The sequence below is a fragment of the Musa acuminata genome, chromosome BXJ1-6, assembly GCF_036884655.1.
Source record: "Musa acuminata AAA Group cultivar baxijiao chromosome BXJ1-6, Cavendish_Baxijiao_AAA, whole genome shotgun sequence".
NCBI classification, from domain to species: Eukaryota; Viridiplantae; Streptophyta; class Magnoliopsida; order Zingiberales; family Musaceae; genus Musa; species Musa acuminata.
This window is the reverse complement of record NC_088332.1, coordinates 352,332-373,233: the sequence shown is the minus strand read 5'-3', so window position 1 is coordinate 373,233 and position 20,902 is coordinate 352,332. Positions and strand designations below refer to the sequence as shown.

Below are 20,902 nucleotides of genomic sequence, written 5' to 3'. Positions count from 1 at the left end.
ATGCCTTCAAAGGTTGGCCTTATCTCCATGATGAGTTTGCCTTTTTGTCCTAAACTTAGGTTTGTAAAGTCAATGGAAATGACCTCTTTATTTGTATAGGTAAGACTGAACATGTTAACCTTCTTCAAACTGCGGGGGTGAGTTTTGTGGATTAGACCATTCATTTTGGATAACATGGTAACCATAGCAATGAAACCAAACAACAAATTTCTGCATTCAGGACATGTACCACTGCAAATCCAGGAAGCAAAGTACTCTGAACCTGATTCTAGATCCAATCATACATAGCTGCAAAGAGGGGGTATAGTGATATTGGGCAACATTAAATTAAACAAGCCTACAAGTAACAATTACTTTAGTAAAATTAACAATCCATAGCATGTATTCCTTTATCTTAAAAAACTACCTCTGTTGTTTTTTAAAGCCAATAACAACTATGGTAAAAATGGTCATATTCCTTTCGAACACATTCGTTTTTAAGTCTTACCTAAAATGAAATGATGCTTCAGGGGCACAAACACGTGTTTTATACAGCAACTGAACAAACGAGGACCTCACATTTGCCCTTCTACTTGATGCACTACAACTCAGTGAATGTGTTGAAAAAGAACCCTGAAGGTTGACAAAAAAACAGCATAACCTTAGAATACTATATTATAGTCTTCTATTGATTATGAATATTAGCAAACATGACATAGACAGCAACTAAAGGAAGAAAGTGCAGAAAAATGAAAGGAGATGTAAAGGCTACGAAATTAGCAGCATGGGTTTTAGCATTAAGAACCTGTGTGTGATGTGCTATCAATGCCATTGCACCTACTTCAGTCCTTCATCTTCCAGAACTAAGGGCATCTAGTACAGAACTGCAGAATTGCACCGTTCAATTTAGTTTGAAGCCCATAACAATGTCATACTTTAAAACTCCAAGAAATACAAAAAATAAGAAGAACAAATCAAATTTTCCATTGTCACAAAAATGCTAATGTTTCAGTACGGAGGAACAATTCCAAAAGCCTATAATTGAATAGCATGTATGGTAAAGAATATTGGTTCCTTGTGGAAAACACATATAGAGAGAGGATAGAAACAAAACTGAAAAGCAGGGAATTAACAGAACTGAATGAGCAGTCCAAGAAAAACACAACATGAAACATTAAAGATATAGATAAACAATAAAGAAACCATGCTGATAATAGTGCTTGATACCACAAAACTAAATTTCACAGGAAATATTCATGTAAATATGTATATAACAAAGACCAAAATATTATAACAGCCATTCGTTGAGATAGAGTTCATCAGAGAATCTCTGTTGCCTTACAATTCTATCTGTTCAGTTTCAGTCACAAACATAATTTCAAATCCTCAGTTTCAATCACAAACGTTATTTGAAATCCTTGACCCCATCAGTTAGCAACAGCATATGTAACAAATAGTTAAAGATTAAGTACAAAGCATGTTGAGACATGAAATAAACGTCAAAGCACTGAAATAATCAGCATTTTTCACATGTTCTTGAACAGAAAGGAGTAATACAACCTTGGACATAACAAGTTTACAAAAAACATTTAAAAAGGAACAACAGCATGTTAGATCACATTGTACGCATGATCTACTAGAGCTGAGTTTAGTGTGTCACTCAAGTACCATTGAAACCAACAGCACTTTTTGTGCCATAAAACAAGTGTCACGAGTACTTCTTGCAGCAAAAATTCAAGAAGTCTGTGTATGCACCTTTGTAGGACCTTCTTGTGTTTTCTTTCTAAGTAGTGTTGAAGAACAATATTCAAAAAGAATAATTATAAAATGCAAATGCATACTGGCTCGAAGTGCACTTGTATCTAAAAGTTAAAATTACCATGTAAATATTACATTTTTATCCACCACTTTTCTTTTCTTTCTATGTAGTTTTAAAAAATAATATTGGGAACAATAGATTAGAAAACTCATAAACATACAGATTTGAAATTCTCTCGTTGTAAGCAAAACAATGGATTTATATTGGACATGCAACGAAATAAACTTACCTTGAGTCACAGTTGTCCAAGAATAAGCCTTTGATTAGTTCACATATTGGACTCCTTAGATTAATTTATTAAGAAACAATTGGTGTCTTCTATTCTATGTCTTATGGAACTTAATGTCTATCCCTTAATGGTATTGATAGGCAGAAAAGGGACACCAATCCTTTATTTTTTTTAAAAAGTATACTTAATGCTTTCTTTCATCATCAAAACAATTTAAAATAATTTTAAATATCTGAAAAGTCTCTCATTTATGACTAGTTGATAAATGTGTTTGGTCATTATTATTATTGGACATGTGGATCAGATAAAGTATCTTGTCGATTCCAATAACTAATGAGATTCCCAACACTTGCATCTAAGTGTTAAAACTGCCATGTAAAAGTTATATTTCAATTTCTGCCACTTCTAGGTCATCGAATGTGTAGTGCAACGGGATAAATTATAGCTCCAATTTCACAATTTGGATACATTTTACACGTCATCTAACTGTATGTTGGGATTCATGTCATGGTTGGCATAGTCCAATGAAACTTCAGCGGAACATAATAATGTGTTGGGATTCATGTCATGGTTGGCATTTTTGTCAGACTTTCTTTGTCATTCCCCTTTATCATCATGAAAACAAGTAGATAACTCACAGTACTCATTTAATTCAAACCACAATCCTCCTCGTGTAGACGAATAAAATGCATGAAACCAAAGAGAATCGTCGTTTCAGACGACAAACGTTACATAAGAAGATTTAATTCGGATCAAGAAAAGGGAGGAAGGAGGGGGAGCCAAACCAAATGGGGCTTCGAATTGGCCAGCGGTCGAATTCCAAATCTTTGTCTTCTCTCCGCATTTATCGAAGGAAAGCGACGACGATGTATCGCGGACGGAGAATGGGGACAGAGAAAGGGGATTTGGATGAGGTTTGTGCGTGTCTATATATATATATATATATGTGTGTGTGTGTGTGTGTGTGTATTTTTAGATTAATGTTATTTTTTAAAACCCTATTGTATGTAATTGTTCGAACCTCATAAAATGTATTTAGAGGGTGAATCTTAGTCCAACTATACGATGGTTCTGTGACGAGACAAGAGTTTGTGCCACAAATTTATTCACGTATTCATTTATCAGCTAATTTTCTTCTTTTTTTACTGATATTTTGACATCTCGGTAGATTGAACCCGACGTGAATCGAACACGCAACCTTCTGATCTGGAGTCAGACGCGCTACCATTGCGCCACGGATCCAATTAATAAAGTTTCAGCATATAATATTTTATGTTTATAATTATTATGGATAAATTTCCGACGATATACCGTAAACATCTCAAGGTCCAATTTCTTTAACCCATCTCGTTCCATGAGGATTAGGGTTCATGTGTTGTATGGTGTTGTATGATCGGATTCGATCTTGCATTTGCCCCTTGAGGATTATCTTGTCATGGAAGGATAAGGTTCATCGATTTCGTCCATTTGGATACAATTTTTAGATCATTTTAATCAACGAATTAATCCGGTTAATTGAAACTTTCATTTGGATCCAGTTATTAGGTAGAATTAGGATCCATTTTAGCATCTTATTGCTCACATCTATGCAATCATCAACTCATGCTGTCATTTTTTAACCGTTTATGCATTTTATATGAGCCAAATTCAGCAAATTTTTAACTAACATTTCCCCCAAAGAGTCAATATAACACAATTCTGTGTAAAATGAGCTTTTCAGTGGTATACAGGGTAGTGTTAACATACACAAACTTACATTCCACCGCTAACGATAGAAGAGCTTTGTAGCAGATACTGTGTAAAATGCGCTTTTCAGTGGTATACAGGGTAGTGTTAACATACACAAACTTACCTTACACCGCTAACGATAGAAGAGCTTTGTAGCAGAAACTGAGCAGCAAGTGAAAACTCTTCGAGTTGTCGAGCACTTCGACATCTGAAGCTTGCAGATGTAACTTATCGGTCTCTGCCCAGACCGATACGTACCAATCCATACATCGAGATACCAATATATACCGACACATTATGTACGGGTATGTACCGAAGCCTCAAAAGGAAGAAACAAATGAAAGTGGATGAAGAAAGTAGAAGGCGGACGAAGAAGAAGAGAAAGCCATGTATTAAGAGTAGGGAGGAGAAAGAGGAAGAAAGAAGATGAGAAGATGAGAAGAAAGAAAAAAGAAAAAGAAAAAGAAGGAAGAGGATGAAGCAGAATATGAGAAGAAAGAGGAGGCGGAAGCGTACCTGAAATCAATGACAGAGCAATGGACAGCGGACAACAACAATCGTTCATGCTTGCATGAAAGAGGAAGAGGGCGCACGAAAACAAGCCACAAACCTGTGAAATATTTTCTTTTATTGATCGGATTGAACCAACCAAACATGCTGCCTATTCTATACGGATGCTGACGAAACTACAACATGTGCTTCTGCCATGTGCATGATTATGGACACTATGCAATCACTAGTTCAAAATTTTCCAAAGTCTCAAAATCATTGGCTAAAACTTAATAAATATAAGGAGCAGGAACAGTTCATATTAGGTTATGGGTTACTTCTGTCCTCCTCTTCCTTTTGCCTGTAATCCTCCATCTATTCTACCCGATGGATGTAGTAGCAAACAACAAATGCAGTGGATGGATGCAGTGAATAGCAAGCAAAGCAAAAGCAAAAGCAATGTTCCCTCCACTGATTTAGAATCACAATCACAGTTTTCTCTTTTTTTCTTTTATCTTTTCACCATCTCAACTTTCCTCTTTTCTTTCTTCTTCTCCTTCCGTCTTTCTTTTTTCTTCCCTTTGAGTTTGAGGTCATCAAGTAGTGTAAAATTCACCCATAAATCAATAAACTCAAGTATTTTCAACTGATTCTAGCTGATTCAGCTGAGAAATCGACCAAAATTAGATCAATCTTAGACAACATCCATGCAGATTCGACGTATCATGTCAAAATCGATCAAAAGCACCAATTTTTCATCAAAGGAGAAAAAAACGATGCAACCATAACTCCATAGTTTAATAGTAATGTGACCTTTGAAACCATCATCTCAAAATTCTTCATGATAACATAATGATATCAGCTACAACATAAGCAAAGCATCTACTTCAATGCACATCAAGGAGAGCCATAGATCAAACAAAGAATTTGTTTCAGTTTCATAGTCACTACGACACACACACACACACACACAAGCGCACACGTCTGCCAAATGTGTTCCCAGAAGTTGGTTAAAAAAAAGAATGGGACAACAGTATCAATTCCTACAGTATCTGATTTTTCCTATGCAGGTAATTATCAGGAAACAATTGACCGAATCAACATGCTACAAGAAGTCATTGTGTTCCACTTCATATTGCTTTCCTTTCTTTCTACATGTATGCAGCTACATTCCTCTTAATGCACCAGAAAAAAAGGAAGCAAATGACATAAATCATATTACTAATAAGTCTCAAACTGCAGATCAAGTTAAGCAGAGAGTAAAAGGAGCCAAAACCTACAGCTAGCTAATCCAGAACTACTATTTTCTCACACTGTACGATTCAATGAGCTCCGGAAACTGCTTCTTGTAGATGATGACATACCTTTCCAAGAACTTCTTCTCTGGACACAGCATATATGCGAGCGATTTGGGATGACCAGCGCACAACCCCCTGGACTTCAGGGCTGCCATGAGCTGATATCTTGGGATCAACCTTTTCTCTAAACTATATGTCAAAAGCACAGGCCTCTGACCTATATAAGACGGAGCATATCCAGCCTCATTCACCAAGAATTCCATTTTCATCTTCAGATTCTTCAGGGAACATGTCAAGAAACCAGGAGTCTTTTTTAATGCGTCGAGGAAGTCGGCCTCTGACCACCCGAAGGCCCCGAATAGCTTCTTTTGCGCATTGCATCTCTCCACGCTAAGAGTGGAGAGCATCAACAGAGTCCAGTGGAACCTCCCCGAGGTGCGGGGTACTCCGAATCCGTCGGCACGACTGATCAAAGCCCTCAAGGTTTCCGCCCTCTGGGTTACCAACGTGGGCCGGTACCTCAGGATCGTTCTAAGCTTTTGATCCGTGAATCCACAGCTCCGTAGCATCTCGATGTTTGGCTGGATCCTCTTCTCAATGCTATACCCGAGAATCCACTGGCGGCGCTTAAAGACCTTTATGAGTAGGTCGTTGGATCCGATGAGTCCCTGCCAAAACCGGATCTTGTGCACCATGGTGGGGACGCGACAGTTGATTGCGGAGGGATTGGCCACGACGAGGTGGGTGATGTCGGACTGTGAGAAGCCTAACTCCTGGAGAGTTCGGAACTTGGCGGCCAGGTTCGTCTCCACGTCGAGGAGAAGCCACCGGGGGTTCCCAGACAGCAGCTCTTTCACATGGGTGTCGTCGAAACCGTGGCTTTTGAGAAAGCCAAGGACGGAGTCGGGCTGCCGGCGGGACGCGATGCCGCCGAGGAGATTCGAGGCCTTGGTCGCCTTCTCCGGGGAGAAGCCACATGACGTGACGAGGTATTCGGCCATGAAGCTGGGCTGAAGAGCTCCGCTTCCGGTAGCGGCGACGGAGTAAGAGGAGGAGGAGGAAAGTAGAGCATCGGCGGGACGAGGGCGATAGATGAAGCAGAGGGTTTTGGAGAAGAGAGAGAATGCCGGTGACCTCTTCATCGGTCTCCTCTTCTTGTCCGAAGACACAAACCGTCACCAACACCGTATTCCCTTCCTCTCCGACTGCGCCTAAAAAGCAAAAAACCTCGAAACCCTAAGAGCGAGCGGTGGAGAGAGAATTCGCAGATCGAAGTCAATATTCTCAATAAATTGGATAGAATATTTTAGATAAAATTATTAGACCAATTTTTTTGTTAATTTAGATGTATAAACTCATTGGATAAAATATTTATGCATACAAATTAATTAGATGGATTTCAGACCACAATCCATCATCATAATAAGATATATATATATAAATTTATCATAATAAACCTTCAACTTTGTTTAACTGATAACAAGAAAAACCGATATGATTTGTAATCTATCTAAATAAAAATATTTTAATCATTTAAAAGCTCCAATGAAATTAAAATTTCATTCAAATGGATCTGAAAGTAGTTCCAAAACTCTCGAGCAAATTGACAAGAAAAGAAGATACGATCTTTTATGGATGGATTCAGTCTCATATTCTGCAGCACCAAAATTGATGAAGTAAGGAAATATTTAAAGCAGCAAGTCTGTCCGAAATGAGAAAATGTGTTCTATGAAGTTCTAAGCAGAAAGTTAAGGACTCTAGGAGTAGCTGGTATCCTCTTAAAGCTACTCCAGTCTATGTTTGAGTTAACAAGAGGAAGCTTGCACTTGGAAGCTTGTACTTTGTAAGCAGGCCAAGGTACTTTTATCTCATGTTCATCGAGGACCACGATTGAGTAGGCCTGGTGATCAGATCAGAGGAATGCTTCTGCTTGGAGGTCGTCAATCCATGCCAAAGATGACATCCATAAAAGAACTTGCTTGCTCCAACCAGATTCTGAAAGCCAAAGGAGCAAAAATATGGCTGATTATGAACGAAGAAGAGCAATAGCTTTTCAGACTATAGGAAATCCAACTCAAAATTAGAGCACAAAGTCTACAACCCAAAGAACGGAAATAGAAGAAAACAAAAGAAAAAAAAAAGGAGCAAATTCAGTATCAAGATGCCAGAATTCTTGCACTTGGGCAACAGGATCGATTGACACGAGCAAAAAGTTGTCTGAGGGACATTAAAATAATCTGATAGATAAAAGCTCAAAATTACCAGTATAAAATTATCACCACCAAGGGTTTTTTTTTTTTTTTTTTTTTTTCATGATGTCTTGTTAAGACGTTGAGATATATTAGATATTTACAAGACAACTAAACTCTGATTCACAAAAAATTCTTTTCATAAAATTTAAATTTTTTATCCTCCAAATAAATTTATTTTTAAAATACTTGTCAACCCTAACAATCAGCTGAGAGATCATTCTTATCAAAGATGAATTTAAGTTATAAGTAAAATTGAAACCCGCATACAAACTTCAATTGTTGTTGTCTTCGTTGTTGAGTTTGGATAATCTCTAGGATACATATTACCATCCTTAAAATATTCTGATCCTTAGTTGGCCATAAATGTGATTATTCCATAATATTACCATCCATTGTTGAGCTTGTATCTTGTGTGCAATTTGATATGATAGAAGAAAAATATTCATTAAAAAAACTTCCATATGGCTATGAACCTGACTATGTTAATAATGAAAGCAACATCTATTTCTGTCGTATCTAGGTAGAGAAAAAGAAAACAATTGGATGATTATTCCTCCCACATTTCCCTACTAAAGAGACTTGGAACATTGGAAGGCAAAATATATATATGTGGACATAGCATTGTCTAAATGTAAAACAAGCCCTCCATCAACACCCAATAATTCATCATCTTTCTTTTTTGGGGATTTATTTGGTGACCGAGCTTCTCCAACAATTACCTTCACCTCGTTCTTCACGACACACTGGTGAAGGGGTGTCACTAGGATGAACTCTTCCCTTGGAGCTCTTCTCCTCTGTGGCCACACCACCATCTGTCTTCTTCCTCTCCATTTCCTTGCAGCGTTTCCTCAGTTCATGGATGTAAGCATAGCTGGCTCCAAGAGAAGACATGGCTGTTCTTGTGAGGACTTCAAGTGATGTTTAGGTGAAGCCATGAAGATGAGGAGCATTTATAGCAGGATAAAAGAATGTGATGCCGCATGTTTAGATCTACATCACATACAACAGCTCAATCAAATTGGTATATAGAGCTACATAAGTTTATCGTTATTAACTTTGGCCTAAGCACTTAGTTCAGATTCATAATGTTATTAAGATATCTCCTCAGATCAAGTTGTGACAAATCATATCAAGGGGGATTTATTAATGGGCATGATGAGGTACCCAAACCAGAAAAGATGGCTGAGTGTAAAGTTCAATATGTTAAACATAAGTGGGGCAGATTGTTAAATAAGTCTATTTTCATTAATATGGATGCAAGTGCTTTGAATTAGTGTTTCATACTCATCAAATTAATAAGTTATCAGACTGGGTCGAGATGATGAACAAAAAAATACTTCAAGGCTCATAAAATAAATGAATAAACACTTTGGACCAGTGTTTCAGGTTCATGAACTTAATGAAAAAGCCTTTTTTTTCTTCACTGGGCAACTAAGACAACTTTTAATGTACAACTCACCTCCTTTGTCATGAATCCTACACCATGAATTATATATCTAGCTAACATTCATATTCATGCTGATACTACTCTGTCTATCACTTAGTGTTTTATATACCTAATCTAAGCTTTCATACTCTATCATGATAATATATATGTTTCCTATGACACTGATCAAGTGCGTTGAGTAAGCTCGCATTTGGATGTAATGACTCCTCAAACTAAATCATTAAATTAGCATCAACTTGGATGTCACGATGTGAGTCTCATAAAAATTCAATCAAGCCTGATGAGTGTGTGGAGTTTCATGCAACATGTACCTGAATCCACTAGGTTTCTAACATTAGGGTTAAGAAGCATGCTAGAAATTTATCCTGTTGTGCCAAATTTAGTTCTAAAGACATCATGACATAGCTCTCAATTTACCAAAACTCGAGATTAACAGCAAAATTTATCAACAAAGCAGTTATATGTCCTTGAAAAGAAAAAAAAAAGGTTGCTGAGGGTATATAATTCTGAAAACTGACATTAAATAAAATGAAATATTTATTTTCTGAGTCCAATCAGCTGAGTGCAAGAAACTGTAGGAAGCTTCAAGGAAGCTGTTCATCGGGTGGGGAAGACAGGTAAGGTTAACTGCTTTTACCTACTAAAATGAAGAAGGTGGCTTCCATGGATGCCTTTGCCCACAGACTGCAGCCACCTGTTTGTTTAGTATCAAAGATGGTGGCTTTGTAAAGTAGGAAGCTCAGATACAACTAAGGCTCCCTTTTATAGGGGTCAGGCATTGTTAGGCCTTCACTACCTTATCCTTAGCTTTTTCGTTAATTTGAGTGGTGCACGATATGGAAGGCCCCAATCAAACATAAAAGATCAAGTATCAGGGCAAAAATGTCAAATCATCAAAAATTAATATGACGTTGTTACTAAAGCAAATCGTATTTCAATTGTAGAACAAAGGTAAGTCGAGCTTGTAGTTGGAGTGGCTTGTGGTAGAAAAACGATAAAAAAAGCTTGATGATGTTGCCAAGATGCATCTCGAGCCCTCGATGCAATCGACTTCGACATGAAGCATCATTTCTCCAACGTGGCCGAATATGACCATAAAGTATCCTTTATCAACGATGTAATGGAATATGATAATGAATTATTCTCTATCCCGAATGCGATCGAATCTAGCCACGAAACTCCCTGTATTTCTAATATGGTCAAATCCAGCCATGAAGCTGCCATATATCTCTTAACGGTTTGAGTGACTCCTCACATCCGAGTAACACCCAACAATCCAACGAAACCACTTAATTTTGATGGTAATCAAAACCCTTATTAAAAAGCCCTAGGTAGTGCTCTTTGAAACCTCCGAATCCTACATTACATTTCTCTAGATTTACTAACATAAGCATCAAAGACTTTTGTTTGGTATGTCCCCGACTAAATTTTGCATATGCCCCTATTGAACCCAATCATCTAGCGAGATTAAACTGACAATAGACCCAAGCTTGAATCAAGGTTAGCTCCATGGCTCAACACATTGGACAACTATAATATACCAAGTTCGCACGACTATGCTAATGGAAATGTCCCGATGGTTTGGTTAACTCTCCACGATCGAGTAACGCTTAATAATTCCACAAATTAACTTCCCACTTAATATTGACGATTACTAAAGCTTTATATAAAATGTCCTAGGTATGCTAAGTCACCTAACAGCCCTTTGAACCCTTTAAAGCAACTATTACATTTCTCCAGCTCTACTTTGGAAAGACTTTTGTCGGGCATGCCTCTGATTTAGTTTTGTAGGATCTTCTACCAAACCTACTCAATCGCGGTTGGCTCCGCGCCCAACACCTTGAACAACCAAAATATGCTTTAATACAAACTGTTTCATGGGTACCTAAAATTAATTTCATGATACCAAACTACTAAAGAAACACATACCCATAAAAAATGGATAAAAAATTCATTTTATTGTCCTCCAAAAGACAACGATGAAAAATAATACGCCAAAGACTAGTACACATATATTTAATAACCTATTTTTTATGATGAAATTTGCCCAACGTAGTCAACCTCATGGAGTTAGGTTGGATCTTCAATCGAAGTGGTAAGACCAAGGAATCTAAACATAGCAATAGATCTTATCAACAAATACTAACTGACTAAGCCGATCAAAAGAGTAAAAGAAGTCAAAATTCTTCAACGAAAAGAAAATAAGGCACCATGCAGTGTTAGCTGACTGAATGGTATTTGGAATTCAATCTCAACTTTCCTTAACTAAGACCAATTATTTGAAAAAGATGTGTGCCACAAAATCCTTCTATCAAAACTTATTTATTCAATTTTATGAGAGACAAGCACATAAAAAGGTTCCAAAAAATCAAAACTATAAAAAGCAATCCACCAACATCTATTCATGTGGTTCTGAAAATGTTAGGCCTCCATGTCAGCCGATATCAGCATGTAAGGTATACTATCATGTCTGTTATCTTATACCATACCCATTTGTAAGATATGATTTGCCTCTTGCAAAATCAATCAGCCAAACTATAATGGTCTAGTTTGTAAAATCAACTGGTCATCATAATACAGAGGCAACAAAAGGTCACTATCACTTTGGCAGTACTCTTCCACATTCAATACTATATCACGATGTCATCAAGAGGAATGCATTCATTCAGTCGATTGCAAATTTTCACCATAAAGTCACCAAAAGTTTTATCATAAGCTAAACATTTTCAACAACACTGCAATAAATTTAACCAAACAAAGGGTCAAAGACAATTACCAATCTACACCGTTTATACCAAACAAAGTAAATGTAAGACTAACAGCAAAATAAAAATCAGAGACGATGTTCAAATTCCAGATTTTTTAAGCTTAAGAAATGTCCTAACAAGATACTGAATAGTGAGAAATGTCCCAACAAGATGCTGAATAGTGGGAGGAAAAATGTTATAATAAAAATGTCTTCAAAGGTTAGCCTTATCTCCATGATGAGTTTGCCTTTCTGTCCTCAACTTAGGTTTGTAAAGTCAATGGAAATGACCTCTTTAATTGTATAGGTAAGGCTGAACATGTTAACCTTCTTCAAACTGCGGGGGTGAGTTTTGTGGATTAGACCATTCATTTTGGATAACATGGTAACCATAGCAATGAAACCAAACAACAAATTTCTGCATTCCGGACATGTACCACTGCAAATCCAGGAAGCAAAGTACTCTGAACCTGATTCTAAATCCAATCATAGATAGCTGCAAAGAGGAGGTATAGTGATATTGGGCAACATTAAATTAAACAAGCCTACAAGTAACAATTACTCTAGTAAAATTAACAATCCATAGCATGTATTCCTTTATCTTAAAAAACTACCTCTGTTATTTTTTAAAGCCAATAACAACTATGGCAAAAATGGTCATATTCCTTTCGAACACATTCGTTTTTAAGTCTTACCTAAAATGAAAATGATGCTTCAGGGGCACAAACACGTGTTTTATACAGCAACTGAACAATCGAGGACCTCACATTTGCCCTTCTACTTGATGCACTACAACTCAGTGAATGTGTTGAAAAAGAACCCTGAAGGTTGACAAAAAACAGCATAACCTTAGAATACTATATTATAGTCTTCTATTGATTATGAATATTAGCAAACATGACATAGACAGCAACTAAAGGAAGAAAGTGCAGAAAAATGAAAGGGGATGTAAAGGCTACGAAATTAGCAGCATGGGTTTTAGCATTAAGAACCTGTGTGTGATGTGCTATCAATGCCATTGCACCTACTTCAGTCCTTCATCTTCCAGAACTAAGGGCATACAGTACAGAACTGCAGAATTGCACCGTTCAATTTACTTTCACGTGCATAACAACGTCATACTTTAAAACTCCAAGAAATACAAAAAATAAGAAGAACAAATCAAATTTTCCATTGTCACAAAAATGCTAATGTTTCAGTATGGAGGAACAATTCCAAAAGCCTATAATTGAATAGCATGTAAGGTCAAGAATATTGGTTCCTTGTGGAAAACACATATAGAGAGAGGACAGAAACAAAACTGAAAAGCAGGGAATTAACAGAACTGAATGAGCAGTCCAAGAAAAACACAACATGAAACATTATAGATATAGATAAACAATAAAGAAACCATGCTGATAATAGTGCTTTATACCACAAAACTAAATTTCACAGGAAATATTCATGTAAATATGTATATAACAAAGACCAAAATATTATAACAGCCATTCGTTGAGATAGAGTTCATCAGAGAATCTCTGTTGCCTTACAATTCTATCTGTTCAGTTTCAGTCACAAACATAATTTCAAATCCTCAGTTTCAATCACAAACGTTATTTGAAATCCTTGACCCCATTAGTAAGCAACAGCATATGTAACAAATAATTAAAGATTAATTACAAAGCATGTTGAGACATGAAATAAAAGTCAAAACACTGAAATTATCAGCATTTTTCGCATGTTCTTGAACAGAAAGGAGTAATACAACCTTGGACATAACAAGTTTACAAAAAGCATGAAAAAAGGAACAACAGCATGTTAGATCCCATTGTACATATGATCTACTAGAGCTGAGTTTAGTGTGTCACTCAAGTACCATTGAAACGAACAGCACTTTTTGTGCCATAAAACAAGTGTCACGAGTACTTCTTGCAGCAAAAATTCAAGAAGTCTGTGTATGCACCTTTGTAGCACCTTCTTGTGTTTTCTTTCTAAGTAGTGTTGAAGAACAATATTCAAAAAGAATAATTATAAAATGCAAAGGCAAACAGGCTCGAAGTGCACTTGTATCTAAAAGTTAAAATTACCATGTAAATATTACATTTTTATCCACCACTTTTCTTTTCTTTCTATGTAGTTTTAAAAAATAATATTGAGAACAGTAGATTAGAAAACTCATATACATACAGATTTGAAATGCTCTTGTTGTAAGCAAAACAATGGATTTATATTGGACATGAAACGAAATAAACTTACCTTGAGTCATAGTTGTCCAAGAGTAAGCCTTTGATTATTTCACATATTGGATTCCTTAGATTAATTTATTAAGAAACAACTGGTGTCTTCTAATATATGTCTTATGGAACTTAATGTCTATCCCTTGATGGTATAGATAGGCCAGAAAAGGGACACCAATCCTTTATTTTTTTTTTAAAGTATACTTAATGCTTTCTTTCATCATCAAAACAATTTAAAATAATTTTAAATATCTGAAAAGTCTCTCATTTATGACTAGTTGATAAATGTGTTTGGTCATTATTATTATTGGACATGTGGATCATATAAAGTGTCTTGTCGATTCCAATAACTAATGAGATTCCCAACACTTGCATCTAAGTATTAAAACTGCGATGTAAAAGTTATATTTCATTTTCTGCCACTTCTAGGTCATCGAATGTGTAGTGCAACGGGAGAAATTATAGCTCCAATTTCACAATTTGGATACATTGGACACGTCATCCAACTGTATGTTGCTCCTTATAAGCATTAAACAAATTAATGAAAGAATTACACTGGCTAAGTCCAATGAAACTTCAGCGGAACATAATAATGTGTTGGGATTCATGTCATGGTTGGCATTTTTGTCAGACTTTCTTTGTCATTCCCCTTTATCATGAAAACAAGTAGATAACCCACAGTACTCATTTAATTCAAACCACAATCCTCCTCGTGTAGACGAATCAAATGCATGATACCAAAGAGAATCGTCGTTTCAGACGACAAACGTCACATAAGAAGATTTAATTCGGAGCAAGAAAAGAGAGGAAGGAGGGGGAGCCAAACCAAATGGGGCTTCGAATTGGCCAGCGGTCGAATTCCAAATCTTTGTCTTCTCTCCGCATTTGTCGAAGGAAAGCGACGACGATGTATCGCGGACGGAGAATGGGGACAGAGAAAGGGGATTTGGATGAGGTTTGTGCGTGTGTGTGTCTATATATATATATATATATATATATATATATATATATATATATATATATATATATATATATATCTATTTGTGTATGGATTTTTAGATTAATGTTATTATCTTAGTAAAACTATACGATGGTTCTGTGACGAGACTAGATTTTGTGCCACAAATTTATTCATGTATTCATTTATCAGCTAATTTTCTTCTTTTTTACTGATATTTTGACATCTCGATAGATTGAAATTAGGCTAAAATTAGTGTTGTATAAATCATTAACAAGTATTTCTCACAGAAGGAAAGGGAGCTAAGACCGATGGGGTCCACTAGTGGGTCCGTCCCTTAATCCAATCACAAGGTATAGAAAAAGGATAAGGAGCTTAAGAATCGGATAGGGTCCACTTGTGGGGCCGTTCAGTGCTCCGATCACAAATGCAACAAAAAAAAAATATTACAAATTTGTGAAATTGAACCCGACGTGAATCGAACACGCAACCTTCTGATCTGGAGTCAGACGCGCTACCATTGCGCCATGGATCCAATTTATAAGATTTCAACATATATAATATTTATGTTTTGATTAATTATGGATAAATTTGTAACGATATGTCGAAATCATCTCAAGATCCACATAGTTTAACTCATATCGTTCCATGAGGATTAGGGTTCATGTGCTGTATGATCCGATTTGATCTTGCTTTTGCCCCTTGAGGATTATCTTTAGATCATAAGATTCATCGATTTCGTCCATTTGGATACAATTTTTAGATCATTTTAATCAACGAATTAATCCGGTTAATTGAAACTTTCATTTGGATCCAGTTATTAGGTAGAATTAGGATCCATTTTAGCATCTTATTGCTCACATCTATGCAATCATCAACTCATGCTGTCATTTTTTAACTGTTTATGCATTTTATATGAGCCAAATTCAGCAAATTTTTAACTAACATTTCCCCCAAAGAGTCAATATAACACAATTCTGTGTAAAATGAGCTTTTCAGTGGTATACAGGGTAGTGTTAACATACACAAACTTACCTTACACCGCTAACGATAGAAGAGCTTTGTAGCAGATACTGAGCAGCAAGTGAAAACTCTTCAAGTTGTCGAGCACTTCTACATCTGAAGCATGCAGTGCACCAGCGTTTATTCTCTTACCGATAAGAAACTGATCAGTCTCTGCCCAGATCAATACATACCAATCCATACATTGAGATACCAATATACTGACACATTATCAACCGGTATGTAAGAAGCCTCAAAAACGAAGAAACAAATGAAAGTGGATGAAAAAGGAGGAAGTCGGATGAAGAAGAAGAGAAAGCCATGTATTGAGAGTAGGGAGGAGAAAGAGGAAGAAAGAAGATGAGACCATCGAGAAAGAAAAAAAGAAGGAAGAGGATGAAGCAGAATATGAGAAGAAAGAGGAGGAAGCGTACCTGAAATCAATGACAGAGCAATGGACAGCGGACAACAACAATCGTTCATGCTTGCATGTAAGGGGAAGAGGGCTCACGAACACAAGCCACAAACCTGTGAAATATTTTCTTTTATTGATCGGATTGGACCAACCAAACATGCTGCCTATTCTATACAGAAGAGGACGAAACAACGACAAGTGCTTCTGCCATGTATACATGATTATGGACACTATGCAATCACTAGTTCGCAATTTTCCAAAGTGTCAAAATCATTGGCTAAAACTTAATAAATATAAGGAGCAGGAACAGTTCATATTAGGTTATGGGTTACTTCTGTCCTCCTCTTCCTTCTGCCTGTAATCCTCCATCTATTCTACCCGATGGATGGAGTAGTAAACAACAAATGCAGTGGATGGATGCAGTAAACAACAAACATGCTTCTGCCATGTATACATGATTATGGACACTATGCAATCACTAGTTCGCAATTTTCCAAAGTGTCAAAATCATTGGCTAAAACTTAATAAATATAAGGAGCAGGAACAGTTCATATTAGGTTATGGGTTACTTCTGTCCTCCTCTTCCTTCTGCCTGTAATCCTCCATCTATTCTACCCGATGGATGGAGTAGTAAACAACAAATGCAGTGGATGGATGCAGTGAATAGCAAGCAAAGCAAAAGCAATGTTCCCTCCTCTGATTTAGAATCACAATCACAGTTTTCTCTCTTTTCTTTTATCTTTTCACCATCTCAACTTTCCTCTTTTCTTTCTTCTTCTCCATCCGTCTTTCTTTTTTCTTCCCTTTGAGTTTGAGGTCATCAAGTAGTGTAAAATTCACCCAAAAATCAATAAACTCAAAGTATTTTCAAACGATTATAGCTGATTCAGCTGAGAAATTGACCAAAATTAGATCAATCTTAGACAACATCCATGTAGATTCGACGTATCGTATCAAAATAAACATGAACTTCACTAGTAGCTAATTGCAAAGCACCAATTTTTCATTAAAAGGAGAAAAAAAGGATGCAACCATATAACTCCATAGTGTAATAGTAATGTGACCTTTGAAACCATCATCTCAAAATTTGTAACACCCCTGATTAGTCCCTAATCGGAAGTGGGCAAGATTAAGATTGACTTATAAGGGTCTGATTAGTGTACTATTATTAACTTCAGCTTAAACATTTTGATCAGTGGTTTAGACCAAACGAAGTTGATAGATCAGTTAGCCTATCAGGCCCGGGTTATGACAAAATTTTTCATGATAACATAATGATATCAGCTACAACATAAGCAAAGCATCTACTTCAATGCACATCAAGGAGAGCCATAGATCAAACAAAGAATTGGTTTCAGTTTCATAGTCTACGACACACACACACACAAGCACACATGTCTGCCAAATGTGTTCCCAGAAGTAGGTTAAAAAAAAGAATGGGACAACAGTATCAATTCCTACAAATTCCTAGAGTATATAATTTTTCCTATGCAGGAAATTATCAGGAAACAATTGACCGAATCAACATGCTACAAGAAGTCATTGTGTTCCACTTCATATTGCTTTCCTTTCTTTCTACATGTATGCAGCTACATTCCTCTTAATGCACCAGAAAAAAAGGACGCAAATGACATAAATCATATTACTAATAAGTCTCAAACTGCAGATCAAGTTAAGCAGAGAGTAAAAGGCTGGAACCAGAAACCATGGATTGCAGGAGCCAAAACCTACAGCTAGCTAATCCAGAACTACTATTTTCTCGCACTGTACAATTCAATGAGCTCCGGAAACTGCTTCTTGTAGATGATGACATACCTTTCCAAGAACTTCTTCTCTGGACACAGCATATATGTGACCGATTTGGGATGACCAGCGCACAGCCCCCTGGACTTCAGGGCTGCCATGAGCTGATATCTTGGGATCAACCTTTTCTCTAAACTAAGTGTCAAGAGCACAGGCCGGAGGGCGATATAAGACGGAGCATATCCAGCCTCATTCACCAAGAATTCCATTTTCATCTTCAGATTCTTCAGGGAACCTGTCAAGAAAAAAGGAGTCTTTCTGATTGCATCGAGGAAGTCGGCCTCTGACCACCCGAAGGCCTCGAATAGCTTCTTTTGCGCATTGCATCTCTCCACGCTAAGAGTGGAGAGCATCAACAGGGTCCAGTGGAACCTCCCCGAAGTGCGGGGTACTCCGAATCCCTCGACACGACTGATCAAAGCCCTCAAGGTTTCCGCCCTCTGGGTTACCATCGTGGGCCGGTACCTCAGGATCGTTCTAAGCTTTTGATCCGTGATTCCACAGCTCCGTAGCATCTCGATGTTTGGCTGGATCCTCTTCTCGATGCTAAACCCGAGAAACCACCGGCGGCTCTTAAAGAGATTTATGAGGACGTCGTTGGATCCGATGAGTCCCTGCCAAAACCGGATCTTGTGCACCACGGTGCGGACGTCATAGTTGATTGCGAAGGGATTGGCCAGGACGAGGTGGGTGATGTCGGACTGCGAGAAGCCTAACTCCTGGAGAGATCGGAACTTGGCAGCTAGGGTCGTCTCCACGTCGAGGAGAAGACACCGGGGGTTCCAAGACAGCAGGTCTTTCACATGGGTGTCGTCGAAACCGTGGCTTTTGAGAAAGCCAAGGACGGAGTCGGGCTGCCGGCGGGACGTGATGCCGCCGAGAAGATTCGAGGCCTTGGTCGCATTCTCCGGGGAGAAGCCACATGACGTGACGAGGTATTCGGCCATGATGCTGGGCTGAAGAGCTCCGCTTCCGGTAGCGGCGACGGAGTAAGAGGAGGAGGAGGAAAGTAGAGCATCGGCGGGACGAGGGCGATAGATGAAGCAGAGGGTTTTGGAGAAGAGAGAGAATGCCGGTGACCTCTTCATCGGTCTCCTCTTCTTGTCCGAAGACACAAACCGTCACCAACACCGTATTCCCTTCCTCTCCGACTACGCCGAAAAGGCAAAAAAACCCTCGAAACCCTAAGAGCAAGTCACTTAACACCCCTTTTGAACCCTTTGAAGCAAATGTTACGTTTCTCCAACTATACTTTGGAAAGGCTTTTGTCGGGCATGCCCCTTTTTTAGTTTTGTAGGATCTTCTACCAAACCTACTTGTCTCCCAACATCAAATTGATGATAGACCCGAGCTTCAATCGAGGTTCGCTCCGCGCCCAACACCTTGAACAACCAAAATATGCTTTAATACAAACTATTTCATGGGTACCTAAAATTAATTTCATGATACCAAACTACTAAAGAAACACATACTCATAAAAAATGGACAAAAAATTCATTTTATTGTCCTCCAAAAGACTACGATGAAAAATAATATGCCAAAGGCTAGTACACATATATTTAATAACCTGTTTTTTATGATGAAATTTGCCCATCGTAGTCAACCTCATGGAGTTAGGTTGGATCCTCAATTGAAGTGGTAAGACCAAGGAATCTAAACATAGTGATAGATCTTATCAACAAATACTAACTAACTAAGCCGATCAAAAGAGTAAAAGAAGTCGAAATTCTTGAACGAAAAGAAAATAAGGCACCATGGGGTGTTAGCTGACTGAATGGTATTTGGAATTCAATCTCAACTTTCCTTAACTAAGACCATTTATTTGAAAAAGATGTGTGCCACAAAATCCTTCTATCAAAACTTATTTATTCCATACAATGGCCCAAAAACAAATAGAAATTCCTTGCTATCAAAACTTATTTGTTCCATTTTATGATAGATAAGCACATAAAAAGGTTCCAAAAAATCAAAACTATAAAAAGTAATCCACCAACATCTATTCATGTGGTTCTGAAAATGTTAGGCCTCCATGTCAGCCAATATCAGCATGTAAGGTCTACTATCATGTCTGTTATCTTATACCATACCCATTTGTAAGATATGATTTGCCTCTTGCAAAATCAACTGGTCATCATAACACGGGCAACAAAAGGTCACTATCACTTTGGCAGTACACTTCCACATTCAATACTGTATCACGATGTCATCAAGAGGAATGCATTCATTCAGTTGATTGCAAATTTTCACCATAAAGTCACCAAAAGTTTTATCATAAGCTAAACATTTTCAACAACACTGCAATATATTTAACCAAACAAAGAGTCAAAGACAATTACCAATCTACACCGTTTATAGCAAACAAAGTAAATGTAACACTAATAGCAGAATAAAAATCAGAGAGGATGTTCAAATTCCAGATTTTTTAAGCTTAAGAAATGTCCTAACAAGATACTGAATAGTGAGAAACGTCCCAACAAGATACTGAATAGTGGGAGGAAAAATGTTATAATAAAAATGTCTT

At 37.4% G+C, this 20,902-nt stretch overlaps 2 protein-coding genes, 1 long non-coding RNA gene and 2 other non-coding genes across 6 annotated transcripts; all 5 read right to left on the bottom strand.

Moving 5' to 3' along the window:
* Positions 1-3,197: 3,197 nt before the first annotated feature.
* TRNAW-CCA (transfer RNA tryptophan (anticodon CCA)) lies at positions 3,198-3,269 on the bottom strand. The gene has a single exon. It is a non-coding gene; the product is annotated as a tRNA-Trp (tRNA).
* Positions 3,270-3,723: 454 nt separating this feature from the next.
* On the bottom strand, positions 3,724-6,805 carry LOC103971002 (transcription termination factor MTERF8, chloroplastic-like). Its single transcript, XM_009384916.3, has 2 exons — positions 5,609-6,805; positions 3,724-4,365 (listed from the first exon to the last, which is right to left on the bottom strand). The coding sequence occupies exons 1-2, from the start codon at positions 6,682-6,684 to the stop codon at positions 4,317-4,319; spliced, it is 1,125 nt and encodes a 374-aa protein (XP_009383191.3). The 5' UTR covers positions 6,685-6,805; the 3' UTR covers positions 3,724-4,316.
* A 1,434-nt stretch (positions 6,806-8,239) lies between these two features.
* LOC135675484 (uncharacterized) lies at positions 8,240-15,167 on the bottom strand. The gene is made up of 4 exons (XR_010513874.1): positions 15,030-15,167; positions 12,980-13,058; positions 12,683-12,808; positions 8,240-8,784 (listed from the first exon to the last, which is right to left on the bottom strand). It is a non-coding gene; the product is annotated as an uncharacterized LOC135675484 (long non-coding RNA).
* A 457-nt stretch (positions 15,168-15,624) lies between these two features.
* On the bottom strand, positions 15,625-15,696 carry TRNAW-CCA (transfer RNA tryptophan (anticodon CCA)). The gene has a single exon. It is a non-coding gene; the product is annotated as a tRNA-Trp (tRNA).
* A 390-nt stretch (positions 15,697-16,086) lies between these two features.
* LOC135675483 (transcription termination factor MTERF15, mitochondrial-like) lies at positions 16,087-19,737 on the bottom strand. 2 transcript variants are annotated; one of them, XM_065185669.1, is made up of 3 exons: positions 18,394-19,737; positions 16,598-16,691; positions 16,087-16,337 (listed from the first exon to the last, which is right to left on the bottom strand). In XM_065185669.1, the coding sequence occupies exons 1-2, from the start codon at positions 19,467-19,469 to the stop codon at positions 16,643-16,645; spliced, it is 1,125 nt and encodes a 374-aa protein (XP_065041741.1). In that variant the 5' UTR covers positions 19,470-19,737; the 3' UTR covers positions 16,087-16,337; positions 16,598-16,642. The 2 variants fall into 2 exon arrangements, with proteins under 2 accessions (XP_065041741.1, XP_065041740.1); XM_065185668.1 differs by having other exon boundaries at positions 16,087-16,691.
* Between the last annotated feature and the right edge of the window lie 1,165 nt (positions 19,738-20,902).